Below are 22,896 nucleotides of genomic sequence, written 5' to 3'. Positions count from 1 at the left end.
AAGGGTACTGTCACACACCCAGCTTGTGGACTGAACCAGGCTACATCTCCATGCACTTCACTAGTTATCATAGCGCTCACTCACCCTGAGCCTATCTGGGTACTCATAGCCTCCCTACCTTGCGTTAACTTGTCTTGCAGCAGTAATGAGCGTGGTAAAGCATGGAGCTTGATCGAAAGTGGTTACAGTAGCAAAGAAAAAATGAATGCGAGGCATTAGAGAGAGGATGGTGGAATGTACCCAGAGGGATCTGGTGATGTGGCCTCCACTGCTAGCTGTGGGAAGGAGAATCTCCCATATCAGCATCATACCATCCAACAGGATCTCTGAGATTCTGCCTTCAAAACCGGATGCCATACCCATATCAGGAAATATGCAGGGCAGCTCTGGGCTGACAGTAATTGCCTTAGTGCACATCCATCACTTTAAAGGTGCAGTGCATGCTGGGGTATCAGTGGATACATGCTGGGTGGCCAATTGTTTCAGAAATGGCACCTGGTAAATTGTAATTAGACATGTGATGTGCCATTGGTAGGCAATTAATGACACAAGTTTGATAAGATAGAGGTGAGAGAACTCACAAGGCCTCATGGCGAAAAACCTGTCAAAACCTCAATGAAACTGGACTTAACAAAAAAAAAATTCAACCCAACTGTTTCATGTTCCCAATATTTAATTGGATGAAATTTCTACTCATCTTCGGTGTGATAATGTACCATCAGTGGAGATGTTGTGAGAGAGGGTGGTGAGTTAGACCTTGATATTGTCAGTATATATGTGAAAATTAACTCCAGATCTTTGGAAAATGTTGCCATGTAGCAGCATGTAGATGCAAAATGGAGAGAGAGCTAAGGATTGATCTTTGAGGGGCAACTGGGATAATGGCTCAGGTATAGAATGAGAAGCGACTAAACTACTACAATGACTAAAAGATGACATGGGAGCGAGCGGACATTTTGATGTAACTCCTGCCTTATTTGAATATTCTAAAGCTTCAGGCAAGAGCTGTTTGTGCCTGCCCATGGACCAATTAGAATGGGTATCAAGGATCTCAGGTCTTTCTTTTCGGAGCATGAGCCACCCCATACCGATTTAACGAATCGGAAAAGAGACCCTTGTATTTTGCACCATCTTTCTCCATTTCAGTCGTTGTTCTGAAAATACCAAGGAATCAACAAAGCAGAAAGTTCAATAATTAACAATTAAACCTATGATGAGTTATAGTTAGACATCATGCTTCGGATACAACCTTATACTAAGTTTTAGTGAAGCATACTTTGCTTTTTTGTTGTTTTCCATATTCCACATTTGAATAACAAAGCCTGTTTATTACTGTGCATCTACTATTTACTTATCTACTCATTGTTAAAACTTCTTACAGCTAGATGGAGAAGGAGGAGACTGGAAGTCAATCTCTACTCAGTTTTAGATATCGGCAAGAGGTGAGGCATAAATATAAAGCTCCTAGCTCTACAATCTACCACCAGTAGTTATAAGTGTCTCTTTAAGTGTGGGCAAGTAATTATCTCCTTAACTTTAATTTATACAATTAACATTTTCTGTTAATAAATACCATGGTAAATTACAGCACAAATCACCTCCTGATACGATGTTTAGTTTTCTGCTTACTGAAGTCATAGAATGTGTGGGAGGGTTTCTACTTCCTAATCCCAATATATGACAAAAGCCTCATTTCAATATCCATTCTTGCTAGAATGACCTGGACATTGAACAGGTAAGGGCTTGCTCTGGCTCAATGGGAATGAGAACTTGTTTATGGGAGTGATTTTCAACATTGAATGTAAGAAAATAACTTGAGTTAAAAATTCAATAACACAAGTGATATCACTGGCCTTTCAGATGTGCTTTTGAACAATAATTTTTTTTTTCTCTCTTGCCCATTATATATCAAGCTTTAATCAAAGAAGCATTGAAGAAAGCTTCTCTGCATTTGTTCTCACATCCCTGGATCAGACTTGCTGCTCAAGATTCTGCACATTGTTGATGACAACAGTATCTAAAAATAGAGCACTTTAGCAGCTCTTCCAAGCTGTATTACAAATTTAATTGTTTCAAATCCACATGAGGATGGTTCTGCCATCGTGCCAAAGATGGAATCTAGGTATGATTAGCCGTCATTTTTAATTATACTGTACAGCACATCATTCTACATATAAGGTACCACAGCTGCATAACCCAGTTTCCAATTCAAATGTCCTATTCACTGCATTGCACCAATGCAGATTTAATTGCTTATAATTCCGAGACTGCTATTTTTCTCTCCACTGTGGTCTCCTTATCATGGAGATGTAATACTTTGCTACCACCAGACAAAGTAACAAGAAGGTTTGAATAAAGCTGATTACATGAAATGCACAGTGAAACACATGTATCAAAAGCAATTAGAATCAAGTTGGAAAGTATCTATTGCTATAATATCAATTGCCATAAGGACAAGTTTAGCTGCAAAAGAAAACTTATTTAGCTATTGCTTACAACTCTTATCCTGAATTTTAATAAAACATCACAAACTTCCAGAAATCCCATTTTTGATTTTCAGTCTGCTGTCTGAACTGGGTCACATTTAGGTACGTAGTTGACTGCAAAATCAGCGGTTAAGAAATTCTGCCAAGATCCTTTGTTGTGATCTCTTTCTAGTGACTGTTGTTAGAGAATAAACACTGATAAAATCAGAGGATTGAATTTAACTTCTGCCTCCTAGATGGAATAATGTAAACTGGAATGTTAAGAGAGCCTGGCTATTTGCACTTCATTCCTGTCCCCACATCTTAATTCACCTAACCTCAGGCCAAAGAAGGTTGCCTCCTGAGGAGTGAGGGACTAATTAATGGCTAATTCCAGTGATATCATTGGAACACACAAACCTTTGACTCTGGACTTGACTAAGTGTCATGCAGTCACTGGTCCAGTAGCAGAAATTGGCAGCAGCAAGGCTTCTGGCTGATGGATTCCCAGTTAACCATGCCTCTCCTGACTCATCAAGGATGCATTGGACCTCCTTTGGCTTAGTTGTCCACCTCGCCTGCACATGGACCATCACAAATTCCTCCTCTCCACCAGTCTGAATTTACATCGCTGAAAAACACACCTAACGGAGCCAGTGACAGCGTGGCTTCCACAACCATCTCCAATGCCTGTCCCACCAAATTTTAACTCCCATTTGATGACAGTGGTACTCAAAGTTTGTGAGAAGATTTGTAGCTCGGGTGCTCGTTGTTATGGTTCTGTTCGCCGAGCTGGGAAGTTGTATTGCAGACGTTTCGTCCCCTGTCTAGGTGACATCCTCATTCGATGTAACGGCACTGTTCACCTCTATCGACAAAACCCTAGCCAGAGAAACAATAGCCAACCTGCTGGACATACAGAACAGACAACAGGATGTTGAACCTATCAACAAAGACGACATACTCAAACTACTGGACTTGTGCCTCACAACAACTTCACATTCAACAACCAAATATATGAACAAATCAACGGCACACCCATGGGCTCACCCATCTCTGGACTCATAGCAGAAGCGGTAATGCAAAGATTAGAACAAACTGTCTTACCGCAAATTCAACCCAAACTCTGGGTCAGATATGTGGATGACACCTTTGTAATCATTAAAAACACAGAAATAGAGAACACACACCGGATCATCAATGCCACACTCACATGAATCCGATTCACTACAGAGGAAGAAAAGGACAACCAACTCCCATTCCTAGACGTGATGGTACAGAGAACACCTAACGGAGAATTCACCACAAAGGTATACAGGAAAGCCACTCACATAGACCAAGTCCTGAACTACGAAAGCAACCACCCCAACACACACAAAAGAAGTTGCATCAAGACACTATTCAAAAAGGCCACAACACGCTGCAGGACACCAGAACTGCAAAAAGAGGAAGAAGAACACCTATACAATGTATTCGCCAAAAACAGATACCCCCACAATTTCATCGACAGATGCCTAAGGGAAAGACAATGGAACGAGGACATGCACAACCCAAAGGACCAGCCACACTACCATACATCAAGAGCATTTCCGAACTGACAGCCAGACTACTGCAACCACTAGGACTCATAACAGCACACAAACCAACAGCCACTCTCAGACAACAACTCACCAGAACGAAGGACCCGATACCCAGCATGAGCAAAACCAATGTAGTGTACAAAATCCCATGCAAGCTCTGCACAAAACACTATATAGGACAAACAGGAAGACAGCTCACGATCTGCATCCATGAACACCAACTAGCCACGAAATGACATGACCAGCTATCCTTAGTAGCCACACACGCAGATGACAAGCAACATGAATTTGACTGGGACAACACTACTATTATAGGACAAGCCAAACAGAGAACAGCCAGGGAATTCCTAGAGGCATGGCACTCATTCACAGATTTAATCAATAAGCACATCGATCTGGACCCAATATACCGACCACTGCAATGGACAGCTGGAACTGACAACCGGAAGCGGCAGATTCAAACCACTACAAATTCCGGAGGAAAGATCACAGAAGCGCTTCACAGGAGGCTCCCAAGCACTGAGGATGTTACCTCGACAGGGGACGAAACGTCTGCAATACAAATTCCTAGCTCGGCGAACAGAACCACAACAATGACAGTGGTACTTTTGATACCAGCTGTTTTGAAAGGCATCTCAATAATCTGAGCTGTAATTCAAATTATATGAGTTCACCGTCTGAGTGACCTGATAGATCCTCACACGCTTCGTTGATCACACACCTGATTCATGCCCCAGGTTAGAATTGGGTGTGAGGTGAGGCCAGGATTGAGTCAGCTGGTTTAGTGGATTCATAACACTGGTGATTTCCCCACAACCTTTCCTGAAACTAACTACAGCTCACCAACTGATGCCTGAGATGAGATTAGCTAAAACATGATGGATTGAGAGTTCCGGATTTATTTGGAACTGTTGGACAAAAATAATCTTCAGAAGAGGAGGAAACAAAATAGCAATTACAAATTTGCTTAACTGTCACTCATGTATTTTAATTAGCTGTAATTTCAAAAGGATGCTTTGATTTTGTTGCAACCAATTCAAGATCAAACAGTAATTTCAATGAAAATGTAACATAATCTACAGTACCTGTTTAACTGTCTCTGAGATGCATTTATGGCGAACTTGGTTTATCAGTTGCTGGGGTACAATGCAGTTCGGCTGAAGAACAGTCTTTCTTCGGAGTGGTTTGTTTGAATGTGGCTTTACCTGTTTACAGGACTCAGATTGCTGAAATTTCCATTGAATCTGCTCAATCTTCATATGACAATACATTTGCAAAGGTGCTGATTCGACTGAGAGAAACTGAGCAACCTCTAATAAAAATGAAGTTTAAAATCAACACTATTAGAAAGAAAATTAAAACTAAAAAGCGATTACAGAAAAAAAACCTACTGGAAACAAAATTTACATTTTCATGAATGTAATAGCTCCATCACTCAAACGTTCTCTATTACAGTATAATGTATGATGCAACACCCTTCTTTAAAATTGGGGTTAATTAGCTTCAGCTATAGTCTTAGAGTATTGGTCATGAACATTTAAGGAGTAATGCATAATACCCAATCTCTTTTTCACTTCTTGTTTCCATAAATTGGATGCTTATTTAACAGTTTACCTGCCCCCAGGCATAAGAATACAAACTTCGTGTTGAACATGAGACAGCTCAGTGACATGAGGCAGCTCAGTGGCTCAGTGGTTAGCACTGCTACCTCACAGCACCAGGGTTCCAGGTTTGATTCCAGCCTCTGGCAACTGTGTGGAGTTTGCACATTCTTCCTGTGTTCAACAGGCCTCCAGGTAATTCAAAGGGAAGATTTACCAGTGCAGGCTGTAAAATATGACCCACGACCCCTGATGTATGTCTATGAGTGGCGACTAAGCCAGACAGCGATAAGTTCAGTGAGTGATTAACTCACCCTGGAAGCAAGCAACCATATTAATCCTATTAACACCGATTTTCTTGCTGGAGATATCCTGCACTGCACAGCACACATACACTGTGAGGGCCCTGACGAACCATATGAGAAGGTGTCTAAGGTATCTGGAACAGCAAGCAGACTCTATCTTTTTGAAATGGAAGACTTCGCTCCTCACGTGTCACTGGCGAACGTGTCTGGTGACAGGTGGCAGGATTTGGGACCATGGGTGCTAAAGGCACAAAGAACGAAAGATTGGGTCTTCAGGGACGATGTGGGTGTCTGGTTCATTGCAGATATGCGGACAAATAAGAAGAAACTAAATTGGCGAACTCAGGCAGATAGGACAGTCCAGATGGCCCCTGCTAGCCCTGAAAAGCCTAGGAGGATAGCCTGGCATTTCCCTAAGATGGAAGTCTTAAAAATGGTCCCTACTGAGTTGTGGGCAATGGGCAAACATGATGCGGGGCTTATATGGAACTGTGAACCCATAAGGATAACCCCGAAGTCTGAGTATCGTCCTTGCAGAGCACAATACCCGTTAAAACCTGAGGCCATAGAAGGAATTACTCCAGTCTTTGAATCCTTCCTAAAGGGTAGAGTGATAATCTCCTGTGAAAACTCACCAGTGAGAACCCCCATTTTTCCGGTCAAAAAGGCAAACATTCCCGGTGAACTGGAGGAATGGAGGTATGTTCAAGACCTGTGGGCAGTCAATATTGCTGTTGTCCTACGTGCCCGAAATGTTCCCAACCCTTATACCATATTGGCTCAAATTCTAACGGACAGTAAATGGTTCTCTGTTGTGGATTTAGCAAACGCCTTCTTTAGTGTACTGGTGCACCCAGATAGTAAATTCTGGTTCGATTTTTCATTCAAAGATAAATCATAAACCTTCAGGCGACTTTGTCAAGGTTACTGTGAGTCTCCCACCATATATAATGAGGCTCTACGTAGGAGTCTGGAGATTCGTGTTCTAACCCCAGGTTCAGCGCTTCTGTAGTATGTAGATGATTGCTTAATAGCAGCACCAACAAAGAAACAATGTGAGAAGGATACCTTTGCATTGCTGTGCCGTCTAGTGAGGGAAGGGCACAAAGCCAGTCTCGCAAAGGCACAATTTGTGCAACAACAGGTGAAGTTTTTAGGTCACTTAATATCTGAACAAGGGAAGGCCATTGGTCAAGACAGAGTTCAAGTAATCCAGCAAATTCTAAAGCCTCACACGAAGAAACAATTATTATCTTTTTGGGCATGTGCTCCTACTGTAGAATGTTTATCCCACATTACGCAACCCTTGAGACACCTCTAAGTGACATAGCCCATGGCAAAGGTTTGCAGAACCAGAGTCCATTGCAGTGGACCCCAGACACAAATAGGGTTCGAAATTAATACTTTGTGCTGGTGTTCACTAGTGAAGTTTGGGTACAGAAATCTGAAGAACTGTGATCTACTTGAAGAAATTAGCATAGACAGGGAGGAGGTTCTAAGTGGTCAAGCAGGCTTAAAAGTAGATAATGTGTCCCAGACTGTTAAGTAAGGCAAGGGAGGAAACAGCAGGGGCACTGGCAATAATTTTCAGTTCCACTCTACCACAACAGAGCTCTGAAGGACAGCCAATGTGGTATGATTATTGAAGAAGGAAGTAAGGGATAAACCAGAAATTACAGCCAAATCTCAGTGGTGGGGAAACAACCAGAAACAATTCTGAGGGACAGAATTAATCTGCACTTGGAGAGGCAGAGGTTAATTAAGAACAGTCAGTATGGTTTTGTTAATGGGAGGTAATGTCTGATCAACTTGATTGAATATTTCAAAGAGATGGGTGGCCAGGTCTATAGATAAGGGACTTCAGCAAGCCTTTTGACAAGATCTTGCATGAGAGGTTGATAGTACAGAGAGCATGGAACCCAAGGAAATTTAGCTAACTGGATCCACAATTGGATGCGTGGCAGGATATAGAGGGTGATGGTCATGGGGTGTTTTTATGACTGGAAGCCTGTATCCAGTGGGATTCTGCAGAGATCAGTGTTGGTAGCCTTGCTGTTTATATAGATGACCTAGACTTGAACACTGGAGGGGTGATAGTTTGTAGTTGTTAAAAAAGTTGATGGAGTGGTAAATAGTGGGGAGGATAGCCTTAGATTACAGGATGATATAGATGGGATGGTCAGATAGGCTGATCAATGGCAAATGAAATTGAATCAAATGTGAGTAAATGCAGACTATCGAGGTAAGGGAAAACATGATGAACAGTAGGATTAGATTAGATTAGATTAGATTAGACTTACAGTGTGGAAACAGGCCCTTCGGCCCAACAAGTCCACACCGACCTGCCAAAGCGCAACCCACCCATACCCCTACATTTACCCCTTACCTAACACTATGGGCAATTTAGCTTGGCCAATTCACCTGACCCGCACATCTTTGTGACTGTGGGAGGAAACCGGAGCACCCGGAGGAAACCCACGCAGACACGGGGAGAACGTGCAAACTCCACACAGTCAGTCGCCTGAGTCGGGAATTGAACCCGGGTCTACAGGCGCTGTGAGGCAGCAGTGTTAACCACTGTGCCACCGTGCCACCCATGAATGCAGGGAAACAGCGAGGACTGGGGGAGCTTGGTATTCATGTCCACCAGTCCCTTTAGGTGGTGGGACAGATAGAAAAAGTGGTCAAGAATGTACATGGATTTCTTGCCTTTCTGAACCAAGGCATAGAATTTAAGAGCAGGGAGGTTATGCTGGAACTGTATAAAATGTTGTTTAGGCCACAGCTAGAGTTGTGTGTTCAGTTCTAGAAACTATGTTATAAAATGCATATTATTGTATGGTCAGTTCTGTTCTTGTGTGATCATGCGTTATAAGAAAGTCATCCAATAGCTGCGCCATTTAATGGGGCCAGAATTGCTTTATATCCAAGTAAGGAAAGTTTGTGTCCTACAAATAACGGTCTAAATTCTTCAATTGTGTTAAAGCCAATTCACACTGAAAGGGCACAAGCTATAGCAGAACCAACTGGTTCTGGAGAGGGTACAGAGGAAGTTTATCAGAATATTACCTGGGCTGTAGCGATTTAGTTATGAACAACGATTGGACAGACTCGGGTTGGTTTCCATGTAACAGAGGAGACTGAAACAAGATATAACTGAGATGCATAAAATTAGACAGGAAGGAACTTTTCTCTTCAGTGAGAGATGGTGGTGACCAGAGAGCAAGAGGTTTAGATGGGATGTGAGAGAAAAAAAATTCACACACAGGGTGTTGGCAATCTGCAACTCACCACCTAGTAAAGACAGAAACCCTCATCACATTTAAGAAGTATTTAGACGTGCAGTTGTCTCACAAGACATAAAAGGCTCTGGGCCAAATACCAGAAAATGTGATTTGAATAGTTAGATGGCTGATTTTGACCAGCACAGACTCAATGCCTTTGTTCTGTGCTGTGGAGCTCAATGAATGTAAATATTGTGATATTTTCCACAGTTTATATCATAAAATGAAAGTTATAAATAGCAAAGCTGCTCATCATGTAGGACAACTAAGGATGGTGAATAAATGCTGCCTCAGACAACGCTGCCCATATACTGTGCGTGAATTAAAAGAAAGAATCGTACAACGATCCCTGAAAGTCACTGCTTAAAATGACCTCCAAGTCGATCCAAATTTCTTGACAACATTCTACCAACATACATGCAGCCAGTTCTCAGTCTATTAGATCAGATTACCATGTGTTCCACCAGATTCTATCTTGCAGAACAGTGTCTTGTGACGTACCTTATAAAAGTCTAGTAACATACCTACATTCAATATTTACTAATGCATTTAAAAAATTAATGAAATTGTTAAAACTTGGCCTATTATTGATGTGTGCTGAAAATGTGTTGCTGGTTAAAGCACAGCAGGTTAGGCAGCATCCAAGGAACAGGAAATTCGACGTTTCGGGCCAGAGCCCTTCATCAGGAATGATGGCCCGAAACGTCGAATTTCCTGTTCCTTGGATGCTGCCTAACCTGCTGTGCTTTAACCAGCAACACATTTTCAGCTCTGATCTCCAGCATCTGCAGACCTCACTTTTTACTCTATTATTGATGTGTTCCTAGCTGACCTTAATACCAGAGAAATCAGATCTCAGAATGAAATGTGGCTGGATGGATTGTAAATTTTGTTTTAAGATTTGTGTATCGCAGCATCATTTACTGAACATACTTATAAGGCTGTTAATGTTCTTTTAATAAAATAACATAAGTTTATTCCACAAAAGAAAAGAAACAAAGCTATAAGACAATTTGAAAAGACCTTATCATAAATAATAAGAAAGGTTCAAACCTCCTTCCCAGCAATATCCTTTACAGACATTCAATCCCAGTGATGAATTCCTATCCTCATCCTTTAATTTCTCCCTCAACTGACATTGTCACAAACACTTCCTTTCAGCATCTTTCTATATTTACTGGGAATGATTCTCTGCATCTCGTCTGGAGACATGCAGACAAATTAACTCATTGCTTTTTCTCTGACTGCCTACTTTGAGGCTACTAAACTTTCTTGCAACTCTCTCACCCAGGAAACTGCCAAAACTAAACAAAAACTACTGCTTTTCTACTCATATGGATCTTTTCATTTGAACTCTGCTTGTGGCCTCGCTCTCCATCGGCTTCATTCTGGGTTGCAAATCTTACATTGCCAAAAACTTCAGCAATTGTCTAGTCATTCATCGTGACAGCAAGTGACAGGATCAGACAGAGCCAGCATGGATTTACAAAAGGTAAATCATGCTTGATAAATCTACTGGAATGTTTTGAGGATGTACCTAGTAGAATTGATAAAAGACAACCGGTAGACGTGGTTTACTTGGACTTAGAGGTTTTTGATAAGAGATTAGCATCTAAAATTGGGTCTGAATAGTGTACTGACATAAAATAAAGAAACTGCATGGCAAACAGGAAACAAAGAGAAAGAATAAATAGGACTTCCTCTGAGCTGTGGGCATTGACCAGAAGGAGTACTGCAGGGATCAATGCTTGGTGGCCAGTTATTTGCAACATATGTTAATGATTTAGATGAGGCAACTAAATGTAATATCTCCAGATGATTCAAAAAACTAGGTAGAAGGGTAAACAGTGGGAGGATACAGAGGTGCTTCAGTATGATTTGGACAAGTTGACTACGTGGACAAATGCACAGTAGATGAAGTGGATAAATATGAGGCTATCCACTTTGGCAGCAAAAACAGGAAGGCAGATTACTATAAGAGGGACTATAAATTGGGAGAAGGGATTGTGTGAAGAGATCGGGGTCTCTTCAGACACCAATCACTGAAGGTAGATACACAGGTGCAGTAGGTAGTGAAGGCAAATGATATATTGGCCTTCCTGGTGAGACGATTTGAATACAGGAGTTGGACTTCTTGCTACAATTGTTCAGGGCTTTGGTGAGAAGTTTTGTGGACAGTTTTAGTCTCTTTAACTGAGGAAGGCTGATGGTGAGGTGAGGTGCTGACAAAGGAGCAGCGTTTCAAAAACTTATGATTTCAAACAAAGCTGTTGGACTAGAACCTAGTGTCATGTGATCTCTGACGAGGTCTGGACAGGATAAATGCAAGAACAGCATTCATGATGAGTCCAGAGGTTAACCCCAACCTCCCCACCATTCCCTGCCAACACACACACACAAAAGGAAAAGCGATAGGCAATTTAGGACTGAGATTAGGAGAATTTTTTTTACATAGAACATGGTGAGTTTGTAGAATTCTCTGCCATAGAAACATTGAATGTTTTCAAGAAGCAGTTAGATATAGTTTTAGCGATAAAGGGATTAAAAAAAGATATGGGGAGAAAAAGGTACAGAGTAGTGAGTTGGATGATTACCCATGATCAGGTTGAATGGGAGAGCAGGCTCGAACAGCCGAATGGTCTACTCCAACTCTTATTTTCTATATTTCTATTTAATTTAAATGAAATAGCCACATCTTTTGTTTTAGTTTTAGGAGTTAGCTTTAAGGAAACTCTGGATTGAGATGTTACAGTCATAAAATGAGTTATGAGAACTCATTGTGAATGTATCTACTTTGTTCCAGTAATAGTGGAGGACTGCTGAACTCACACTATCAGTGTATGTCAGGGCAGCGTTGCCAAGAGATTGATGATTGAAAGAAAACAACCAGGACAATTGTATTGCTCAGGAGTCATCAGCACAATAACAAATCTCTGAATGGCTCCTGGCTCTAAATGATACAGTGGTCAAAAGCATCTGGACTCTAAAAAGACATCATCTCTCTCTCTCCTTACAGAGAGTAATAAAAAACTGGAAAATAGTTAATTATTTTCATTCGCCATTTGTCTATAACCTGCTACCTCTAACTCGTGACTGAGTAACGTTACAATTAATGTTCTAGCTGCCCTATGTATGCAGTAAAGTACTTGAAAGGGAGGAGGAGGAGAAGAAGAAGATGCATCGGAAGGATTTGGAAGAAGCAAAATTACACCTCAATGAATCCTGTGTTCCTTTTTTGTCTTCACCCATGACATCTATGTTTTACTTAAGTCTGTTTTTAAATGTGTATGTGTTTAAGGGGTAGAGTCTAAGTTAGAATGTCACAGCTGATGATCAATAGTTTGTTTGACCTTGGTTAGGACTGATTTATTTGTGATAAACAGTAATTTCTTGTTAAGCGTAGGAATCTGCAGTGTTTTCTTTTCACCTGAGTTCATTAAGCAGGAAAATGGACTGTAAATTGATTAAATCTTTAACTTATGAGACAGTCCTGAGAGCAGGTTGTGCTGGATATCAACATATTCCCAATGGGTTATGAGGAGAGATTGGGGGCTTTTACCAAGCTGATTTTGGAAAAAAAGGACAATGGAAATTTGGGTGTGAAGTAGGTAAGTGATAAGGATTAATGGGAGAACCCTGTCACCTAGACAGGGGACGAAATGTTTGCAACACAAGTTCCCAGCTCGGCGAACAGAACCACAACAACGAGCACCCGAGCTACAAATCTTCTCCCAAACTTTGAAGGGAGAACCTAATTTTGAACTTTTTTTTAAAAAAGGAATTGGAAATTGCTAATGCCATCCTGCAGGTGGCAGAGCTTTTCCTGATGAACTTAAGAACACAAAAGTCAGTTTAAGTTGGAAGTGGAGTTGCCTTTCAGGGCTAAGGCAGCAGAAATAATAGAAAGGCTAGCACATCATTTGTGTTTTGTAGAAATACAGAAGGAAGGTAATATGGATAATGAAATATCAGAATCAATTCATATTAAGTTGCAGTTAAAGCAGCTTGAACATGAAGAGGAGATGAAAAAGTCAGAGAGAGGAATTTCAAAGGCCACTTGAAATGAAAACATTGGAAATCAAAATTAAGAAGTTTGAACTAGAAATGAAAGAGAGAGAGAGAGAGAAAAAAAAATTCTTAAATTTATACATTTAATAATGGGGACCTATGATGACAAGGACTCTGAAGAAGAAAATCATAACATAAAGTCACTAACATGTTTATGTTCATACAAATCCTAGCAAAGTTTGAGGAGATTTATCTAGCACTGTCAGAAGAGGTTAGTAGGGATTATGATAATGAAAAAAAGGCTATTCTGGATGTACATGAGTTAACGTCTGAGGCATATAGGCAAAAGTTTAGGAATTTAAGGAAATTGCCTGATTAAATCTACATTTGAAAGGTGGATAGGAGCTGAAACCACCTACACGTCAGATCATTTTCTGTGAAGGATTTTTTAAAAATCAGTAGCTATTATAACAAGAACTCATGATGAGGGCCAAAGAGTTGCAATTCACAGGCAAAATTAAAGAATGGGCAAACAAACATGACACAACTAGAACGTTTCAAGCAGGATACAAGGTATGGGTGTCATTGCATTTGCAAGGTCAAACCTCAGAAAGCTAAATTCACCAGTACACACAAGAGTAGGCAAAAGTAAGGACTGCAGATGCTGGAAATCAGAGTCCAGATAAGAGTGGTGCTGGAAAAGCGTAGTATGTCAGGCAGCATCCAAGAAGCAGGAAAGTCGATGTTTCGGGCAAAAGCCCTTCATCAGGAATGAAGGCAGAAAGTCTCGGGAGTGGAGAGACAAATGGGAGAGGGCTGGGGCTGGAGAGAAGGTAGCCAAAAGTACAATAGGTAGATGGAGGTGGGGATGAAGGTGAGAGGTCAGAGAGGAGGGTGGAGTGGATAGGTGGGAAGGAAGATTGGCAGGTAGGGCAGGTCATGAGGATGGTGCTGAGCTGGAAGGTTGGGACTGGGGTAAGGTAGGGGAGGGGAAATGAGGAAACTGGTGAAATCCACATTGATGCCCTGGGGTTGAAGTGTTCCGAGGCGGAAAATGCGTTCTTCCTCCAGGCGGCGGGTGGTGAGGGAGTGGCTGTGGAGGAGGCCCAGGACCTGCATGTCCTCGGCAGAGTGGGAGGGGGAGTTGAAATGTTGGGCCACAGGGCGGTGGGGTTGATTGGTGCGGGTGTCCCAGAGAGTAATAAAGTATCTCATTATCTGATAGATACTCCTGATTATCAGAAGTATCAATTATGTCATAAAAACACACTGGAGTGATATCGTTGGAGGGGAGTGCATGATGACAGAGACATCAAGAGTAAGGTAGAATGAGTGGCTGACAGCTTGCTAAGTGAACCTCCCATAATTTGACTATCCAATACAGAAACAGTGGGACAGTTAGACATTAGGTGGCTTCCATATTTACAGGAAGGACAATGGAAAGATCTAATAAAGTTACGAAGAAAATACAAGAAAATCTGTACAAATTGACCTAGACGTACTACATTTACTAATCATTCCGTAGATATAGGGAAATCTGTACTGAGTAAACATCATTCTTAATGGTTGCACCCAGACAAACAAGCTCAGGTAGAAACAAAGTTTTAATATATGCTTGGTAGTACAAAACTGAAGTATTACTAAAAAGAGACAAGAAGTTAAAGCTTTTCATCTTGCACTCATCAAAACAGGCTTGAAAGAAAGGACCACAGATGAGGAAAGTGTGTTGATTGGTTAGGCCATCTTTGACATGAAGATGCAGCAGAACAGCTAACTGTCAATCTCAATTCTCAGACCAGGCAGGTAGATTCTGATCGGTTTAAATTTTGCTATCTGCTACATCCCTATGGCAGCATTCTGATCTGTCACAATCAGGAAACAAGTCTTTTTTTCTGTTAACCTGAAAGGAAAACAAAGGAGTTTGAATAATTTTATGACAACCCCAGGAGTAGTTAGGCATGATATGGAACCATAGAGATATACAGCACAGAAATAGACCATTCAGTCCAACTTGTCCATGCCAACCAGAAATCCCAACCTAATCTAGTCTCATTTACCAGAACTTGGCCCATATCCTTCTAAACACTTCCTATTCAAATACCCAACCAGATGCTTTTTAAATGTTGCAATTGTACTAGCCTTCAAGGAGAAAGTGACGTCTGCAGATGCTGGAGATCAGAGCTGAAAATGTGTTGCTGGAAAAGCGCAGCAGGTCAGGCAGCATCCAAGGAACAGGAGATTTGACGTTTCGGGCATAAGCCCGATTCCTGACGAAGGGCTTATGCCCGAAACATCTCCTGTTCCTTGGATGCTGCCTGACCTGCTGCGCTTTTCCAGCAACACATTTTCAGCATTGTACTAGCCTTCACCACTTCCTTTGGCAGCTCATTCCATACATGCACCACCCTCTACATGAAAACTCTTTAGGTCTCCTTTATATCTTTTCCCCTCTCACCCTAAACTTTTGCCCTCAAGTTCTAGACTTTCTCACCCAGGGAAAAGACTATGTCTATTTACCCTATCCATGCCCCTCATAATTTTATAAAACTCTAGAAGGTCAACCCTGAGCCTTCGAAGCTCCAGAGAAAACAACCGGAACCTATTCGACTTCTCCCGATAGCTCAAATCCTCCAACCCTGACAATATCCTTGTAAACCTTTTCTGAACCCTTTCAAGTTTCACTACATCTTTCCGAAAGGAAGGAGACCAGAAATGCGCGCAATATTCCAGCAGTGGCCTAACCAATGTCATGTACAGCTGCAACATGACCTCCCAACTCCTGTACTCAATGCTCTGACCAATAAAGGAAAGCATACCAAACGCCTTCTTCACTATCTTATCTACCTGCAACTCTATTTTCAAGGCTCTATAAACCTGCACTCCAAGGTCTCTTTGTTCAGTAACAATCCCCAGGACCTTACCATTAAGTGTATAAATCCTGCTAAGATTTATTTTTCCAAAATGCAGCACCTCGCATTTATCTAAATTAAACTCCATCTGCCACGCCTCAGCCAAGTGGTCCATCTGATCAATATCCCATTGTAATCTGAGGTAATATTCTTCACTGTCCATGACATCTCTAATTGTATTATTATCTGCAAACATACTAACTATACCTCTTATGCTCACATATAAATGAAGAAAAGTAGTGGACCCAGCACTGATCCTTATGGCATGCCACTGGTCACAGGCCTCCAGTCTGAAAAACAACCCTCCACCACCACCCTCTGTCTTGTACCTACGAGTCAATTTTGCATCCAAATGGCTAGTTCTCCCTGTATTCCATGAGATCTAACCTTGCTATAGATCACGTCCACCACTCTGCCCTCATCAATCCTCTTTGTTACTTTTGGAAAAAAACTCAATCAAGTTTAGGAGACATGATTTCCCATGTACAAAGCCATGTTAACTACCCTAATCAGTTCTTGTCTTTCCAAATATGTGCGAATCCTATCCCTCAGGATTCCCTCCAACAACCTGCCCACCAGCAATGTCAGGGTCACCAGTTTATAGTTCTCTGGCTTGTCCTTACTAGCCTTCTTAAAACAGTGGCATCATGTTCGCCAACCTCCAGTCTTCTGGCACCTCACCTGTGACTATCACTGATACAAACATCTCAGCAAGAGGCCAGCAATCACTTCCCTAGCTTCCCACAGAGTCCTATGGTACACCTAATCAGGTCCTGGGGATTTATTCACCTTTATGCATTTCAAGACACCCAACACTTCTCCCTCTGTAATATGGACATTTTTCAAGATGGCACCATCTATTTCCCCACATTCTATATCTTCCATGACCTTCCCTACAGTAAACTCTGATGCAAAATACTTGTTTAGTATCTCCCCCATCTCCTACAGGTCCACATAAAGGCTGCCTTGCTGATCTTTGAGGGGCTCTATTCGTGAAAACCATTTGAATTCTCCTTAACCGTATTTGCCAAAGCTATCTAATATTACTCACATAATTTCTTCAAAATGCTGTTTTGATACACCTTTAATAAAATTAGTTTCTGACCTTTAAAGTCACCTTCACAGAACTGAAAATGAAAACCCCATTCACCTAATTATAACCAATTTATAATTTGTTACTTTATAACCAAGCTTCCAACTAATTATATCACAAACCTTCATCGCATTTTTCCAGAAATTGTGTTGAGAGTCCTGGAGAATGCCAAGATTTACCAGGTTGTTGCCAAGAGTATTGGTACAGTTAACACTTTATACCTCCCCACTCCACCACTGCAACCCCCCCATCAAGTTCCCACACACTGTTCAGCTTATTAACTATTTACAGCTTTCAAACTACTTCCACTTCCTCCCCACTCCCACCAAGCATTTATTGCCAAAGGTTGATGCTAACAATGTTTTCAGACCCCTTAGAGGATGTGTAAGATGAATGTGGTCTCTGATCATCTCCTTAGAATACTAACAAATGTTGGAATGAGATGGCAGCTTCTCACAACAGCTGATGTACTTACTATGACCTGGATGTAAAGACAGTGAAGACTAATTAAAAAATACTGATTCAATAAACAAACCTCAGGACCCAAACAAACACAAGAATGAAGACAATGAGCTGAAATCCTCTTTCTCATACTCTTCTGCTTTTTATCCTGGGTAAGATGATAATACAAAGGACAGCTGGTGTCAGTACTGCTTCAGGTAGTTCCATACAGTCAGACTTCCATTCGATGCAGTTGTGATCTATTCAAAGATTTCATTCACTGCAATTAGAGTAGCATTTGTAGATTCCTCTACTGCAATATGTTCACATTAGTTTGTTGCACCATTTCTAATATGTGAATTCCTTCCTGCTGCTTGGGTGTGTGACTGCTAATACCTGGAGTTTTAGTTCAGCCGACTCCTTTAAATAATTAGACCTCTCTAACTCTTATTTAAATGTAGCATCTGCAAATGTGTTGCTGGTCAAAGCACAGCAGGTTAGGCAGCATCTCAGGAATAGAGAATTCGACGTTTCGAGCATAAGCCCTTCATCAGGAATAAGAGAGAGAGAGCCAAGCAGGCTGAGATAAAAGGTAGGGAGGAGGGACTAGGGGGAGGGGCGATGGAGGTGGGATAGGTGGAAGGAGGTCAAGGTGAGGGTGATAGGCCGGAGTGGGGTGGGGGCGGAGAGGTCAGGAAGAGGATTGCAGGTTAGGAGGGTGGTGCTGAGTTGAGGGAACCGACTGAGACACGGTGGGGGGAGGGGAAATGAGGAAGCTGGAGAAATCTGAATTCATACCTTGTGGTTGGAGGGTTCCCAGGCGGAAGATGAGGCGCTCCTCCTCCAGCCGTCGTGTAGTTGTGTTCTGCCGGTGGAGGAGTCCAAGGACCTGCATGTCCTCGGTGGAGTGGGAGGGGGAGTTAAAGTGTTGAGCCACGGGGTGATTGGGTTGGTTGGTTCGGGCGGCCCAGAGGTGTTCTCTGAAGCGTTCCGCAAGTAAGCGGCCTGTCTCACCAATATAGAGGAGGCCACATCGGGTGCAGCGGATGCAATAGATGATGTGTGTGGAGGTACAGGTGAACTTGTGGCGGATATGGAAGGATCCCTTGGGGCCTTGGAGGGAAGTGAGTGTGGAGGTGTGGGCGCAAGTTTTACATTTCCTGCGGTTGCAGGGGAAGGTGCCGGGGGTGGAGGTTGGGTTGGTGGGGGGTGTGGATCTGACAAGGGAGTCACGAAGGGAGTGGTCCTTGCGGAACGCTGATAGCGGAGGGGAGGGAAATATATCCTTGGTGGTGGGGTCCGTTTGGAGGTGGTGGAAATGGCAGCGGATAATACGTTGTATGCGCAGGTTGGTGGGGTGGTAGGTGAGAACCAGTGGGGTTCTGTCTTGGTGGCGGTTGGAGGAGCGGGGCTCAAGGGCGGAGGAGCGGGAAGTGGAGGAGATGCGGTGGAGGGCATCGTCGATCACGTCTGGGGGGAATCTGCGGTCCTTGAAGAAGGAGGCCATGTCAAGTTCCATTTGATACTTGGTTTAAAGGTTTTCTAAGGTTCTCCTTAGCTCCAATAGTTCTGGAATTTGGGCCTCTCCTCGGTTCCATCACTGAAAAAAAACTTGAGTGCTTCTATGCTGATCAGAGTCAACTACAAACTCCAGCTTACACATATGGGATTAATAACGTACAAACTTTTAAGGTTGGCTTAATCCAATCTGGACTTTAGTATCTCATTTTCCGTGGATAATTTTTTTGGTGGTGGTTATCAACAGGTCATTTGCCTCTTCAACAACTTCATTCGCTTCTGCTCTTGCCTGAAAAAGCATATTAAGGTCTAAAATGTCACCATGTGACTGAACATCATCATTCTTAAAGCATGCATTTATTATTTTTAACCAGCTTTTCCTCACAGAAAATAAGAACAATTTGTAATATTCACTTGTACTCCGAGGAATGTTCTTTCTTCACAGCATAATGAGCCAATTTCAATTTCTGCTGCAACTGATGAATTAAGAATATTCAAAGCTATACACACACATGCATGTTTAATACATCACAATGCTGATTAGGAATGACATGCAGAGTATCAGTGATCTCTCCAATTATAGTAATGTTTAATTTGCATCTGGCCTCACACTTTTATCCTGCACCTTAAATTTGAATGAAGGTGAAGCTTCAACCAATGGCGCATCCAAAAGAATGGATACGCCCATCCCTGTATCCAATTTAAAAGAAGTTTTATTGCCATTAACTGAGGTATCTCCATACCAAAGGTATTTTGTGGGTATACTACTTCCCCCAAGAAAACTGCATCTTCTTCCTCAGTAGCATGTCCTTTTTGTTCAGCTTCAGATCAAAGTGGTCAGTCTTTCAACATTTATCCCACAGATGGAAATCTTATTACTGCTTTCACGAATCAACTTAAAACAGCCTCCCATATAGATGAATGGCACTCAGTTGGCACTGATATGGAGCTTTACACCTACAATGCATTCAATAAGCAAACATGGGAATCCTTTGTGTCTGTTTCCTTACTGGGGGGCTGGTAGTCCTCTGATTAATGAATTGGAGCCAAAGTCAGTTCTCTGGCTCTGCCCCACAGATAAGATGTTTTTGCTAAATGTGAGGTCCTCTTTAGACTGCAAAAATTCTGAAAGCTTCAGTCAGCACCCTTCCTATGATGCAGTCCCTTATGAGCTCATTGCTCAATGTTCCATATTGGCAATTATCAATGAGGCATTTAAGGTTATTTGTGCAAGAATTAATAGTTCCCCTGGCTCCAGATTATGCTGACTGAAATTCACTCAGACTATAATGGAGTTGTGCCGTAAACTAAAATAGAGTCCAAATGCCTTAATGATGTTGTCATATTTGATGGTTTCTTTTTCCACCCTATCTAATGAAAGTTGCTACTGCTTTCAGCACACTAACCTCGTCCTTATTTGGTCTTTAATTAAAATCAGTTGCTTTCTGATATCTGCTAAAACATTGACACTAGTCAATCTAACACATAATCAGGTCAGGATCAAAACCATGGTCTAAGCACTCAGGTAACATCACTGTGTGTGGGTATTGTTGCCTCTGCTATTGGTGACTGGTCTGGTTAATGCTGTAGGTGCTTTTCTAGGTGAGTTCTGGAAATCAAAGTCTTTTTAGTTTATTATTCTTTCTCAGTATTGGGCAGGGTTTCTCTCTCAATAGTCCAATCATACAGCTGGCCTCAAAGTCCATCATCTGCTACTCCCTGCTGCTGCTGAGTTCTCTTCAGGCTTCACTTTGCCTCTTATCACTGATTTTCTCCATCTGGTCACTGTTTGGCACCTTGTTAAGAGCGTTTTGGAGCTTGAGGCACATGAGGACTTAGCACAAGACTAGTGCAAACTATAAACATTTTTGCCTATAAAATACAAATATAAGCATGATAGAGCATAGCTTCATTAGTGCACTCTTCCATCAGGTCACAGTCCCATGTGATCTCACATCATCATGATATAGCTCCTGTGTACACGCTCAGTAGCTATTGACAGCACATCAGTGTGGTTAACCATTTACCAAAGCTGCCCTATCATACTATCTAAATACTGAAATGCTAGAAAGGAACATTGCCGTTTTTCAGTGAACTATTAAAGATGGGCAAGTGATTTGAATAACACCTGCCGCATTTTTAAGGGCCATTGGATAATATCATCAGGCTTTTCATACTTTGGGCATAAGCCCTTCTTCAGGAATGAGGAGGGTGTGCCAAGCAGGCTAAGATAAAAGGTAGGGAGGAGGGACTTGGTGGAGGTGCATTGGGAATGCGATAGGTGAAAGGAGGTTAGGGTGAGGGTGATAGGCCAGAGAGGGAGTGGGGGGAAGAGGTAGGGAAGAAGCTTGCAGGTCAAGAAGGGTCTGAGGGTTGGGACTGAGATAAGGTGAGGGGAGGAGAAATGAGGAAGCTGGAGAAATCTGCATTCATCCCTTGTGGTTGGAGGGTACCTAGGCGAAAGATGAGGTGCTCTTCCTTCAGGCGTCGTGTCGCCATGGTCTAGCGATGGAGGAGGTCAAGGACCTGCATGTCCTTGGCGGAGTGGGAGGGGGAGTTAAAGTGTTCAGCCACAGGGGGTTGGGTTGGTTGGTGCGGGTGTCCCAGAGGTGTTCTCTGAAACGTTCTGCAAGTCTGGTCCTCACGCTGAACAACTTCTCTTTCCAATCCTCCCACTCCTTCCAAACCAAAGGAGTAGCAATGGGCACCCACATGGGCCCCAGCTGTGCCTACCTCTTCGTCGGATATGTGGAACAGTCCATCTTCCGCAGCTACACTGGCACCACCCCCCACCTTTTCCTCCACTACATCGATGACTGTATCAGCGCTACCTCATGCTCCCACAAGGAGGTTGAACAGTTCATTCATTTTACTAACACCTTCCACCCTGACGTCAAATTTACCTGGACCGTCTCAGACTCCTCCCTCCCCTTCCTAGACCTCTCCATTTCTAACTCGGATGACCGACTCAACACGGACATTTACTATAAACCAACTGACTCCCACAGCTACCTAGATTACACCTCCACCACCCTGCCCCCTGTAAAAACACCATCCCATATTCCCAATTCCTTCGTCTCCGCCGCATCTGCTCCCAGGAGGACCAATTCCAATACCGAACAATGCAGATGGCCTCCTTCTTCTAAGACCGCAATTTCCCTTCAGACATGGTTGACGATGCTCTCCACCGCATCTCCTCCACTTCCCGCTCCTCCACCCTTGAACCCCGCCCCTCCAATCGCCACCAGGACAGAACCCCACCGGTCCTCACCTACCACCCCACCAATCTCCAGATACATCGTATCATCCTTCGTCATTTCTGTCACCTCCAAACAGACCCCACCACCAAGGATATATTTCCCTTCCCTCCCCTCCCCTATCAGCGTTCCGGAAAGACCACTCCCTCCGCGACTCCCTCGTCAGATCCACACCCCCACCAACCCAACCTCCACTCCCGGCACCTTCCCCTGCAACCGCAAGAAACGCGTCACAAATTCACTTGCACCTCCACACACATCATTTACTGCAACCGCTACATCCAATGTGGCCTCCACTACATTGGGGAGACAGGCCGCCTACTTGCAGAACGTTTCAGAGAACACCTCTAGGACACCTGCACCAACCAACCCAACCGCCCTGTGGCTGAACACTTTAACTGCCCCTCCCACTCCACCAAGGACATGCAGGTCCTT

At 42.7% G+C, this 22,896-nt stretch overlaps 1 protein-coding gene across 2 annotated transcripts in view; it reads right to left on the bottom strand.

The window, feature by feature from the left end:
• The window catches only part of LOC132820169 (uncharacterized protein C8orf48 homolog), a 104,448-nt gene that overhangs the window by 28,507 nt on the left and 53,045 nt on the right, over window positions 1-22,896 (bottom strand). For both annotated transcript variants that reach the window (XM_060832127.1, XM_060832128.1), the window contains exon 4: window positions 5,131-5,357. In XM_060832127.1, coding sequence (XP_060688110.1) covers window positions 5,131-5,357 — 227 coding nt within the window. The remainder of the gene's footprint in view (window positions 1-5,130; window positions 5,358-22,896) is intronic.

This window comes from Hemiscyllium ocellatum, chromosome 11 (genome assembly GCF_020745735.1).
Source record: "Hemiscyllium ocellatum isolate sHemOce1 chromosome 11, sHemOce1.pat.X.cur, whole genome shotgun sequence".
NCBI classification, from domain to species: domain Eukaryota; kingdom Metazoa; phylum Chordata; class Chondrichthyes; order Orectolobiformes; family Hemiscylliidae; genus Hemiscyllium; species Hemiscyllium ocellatum.
The sequence above is the reverse complement of the archived record's forward strand: the minus strand, read 5'-3'. Positions and strand labels throughout refer to the sequence as shown.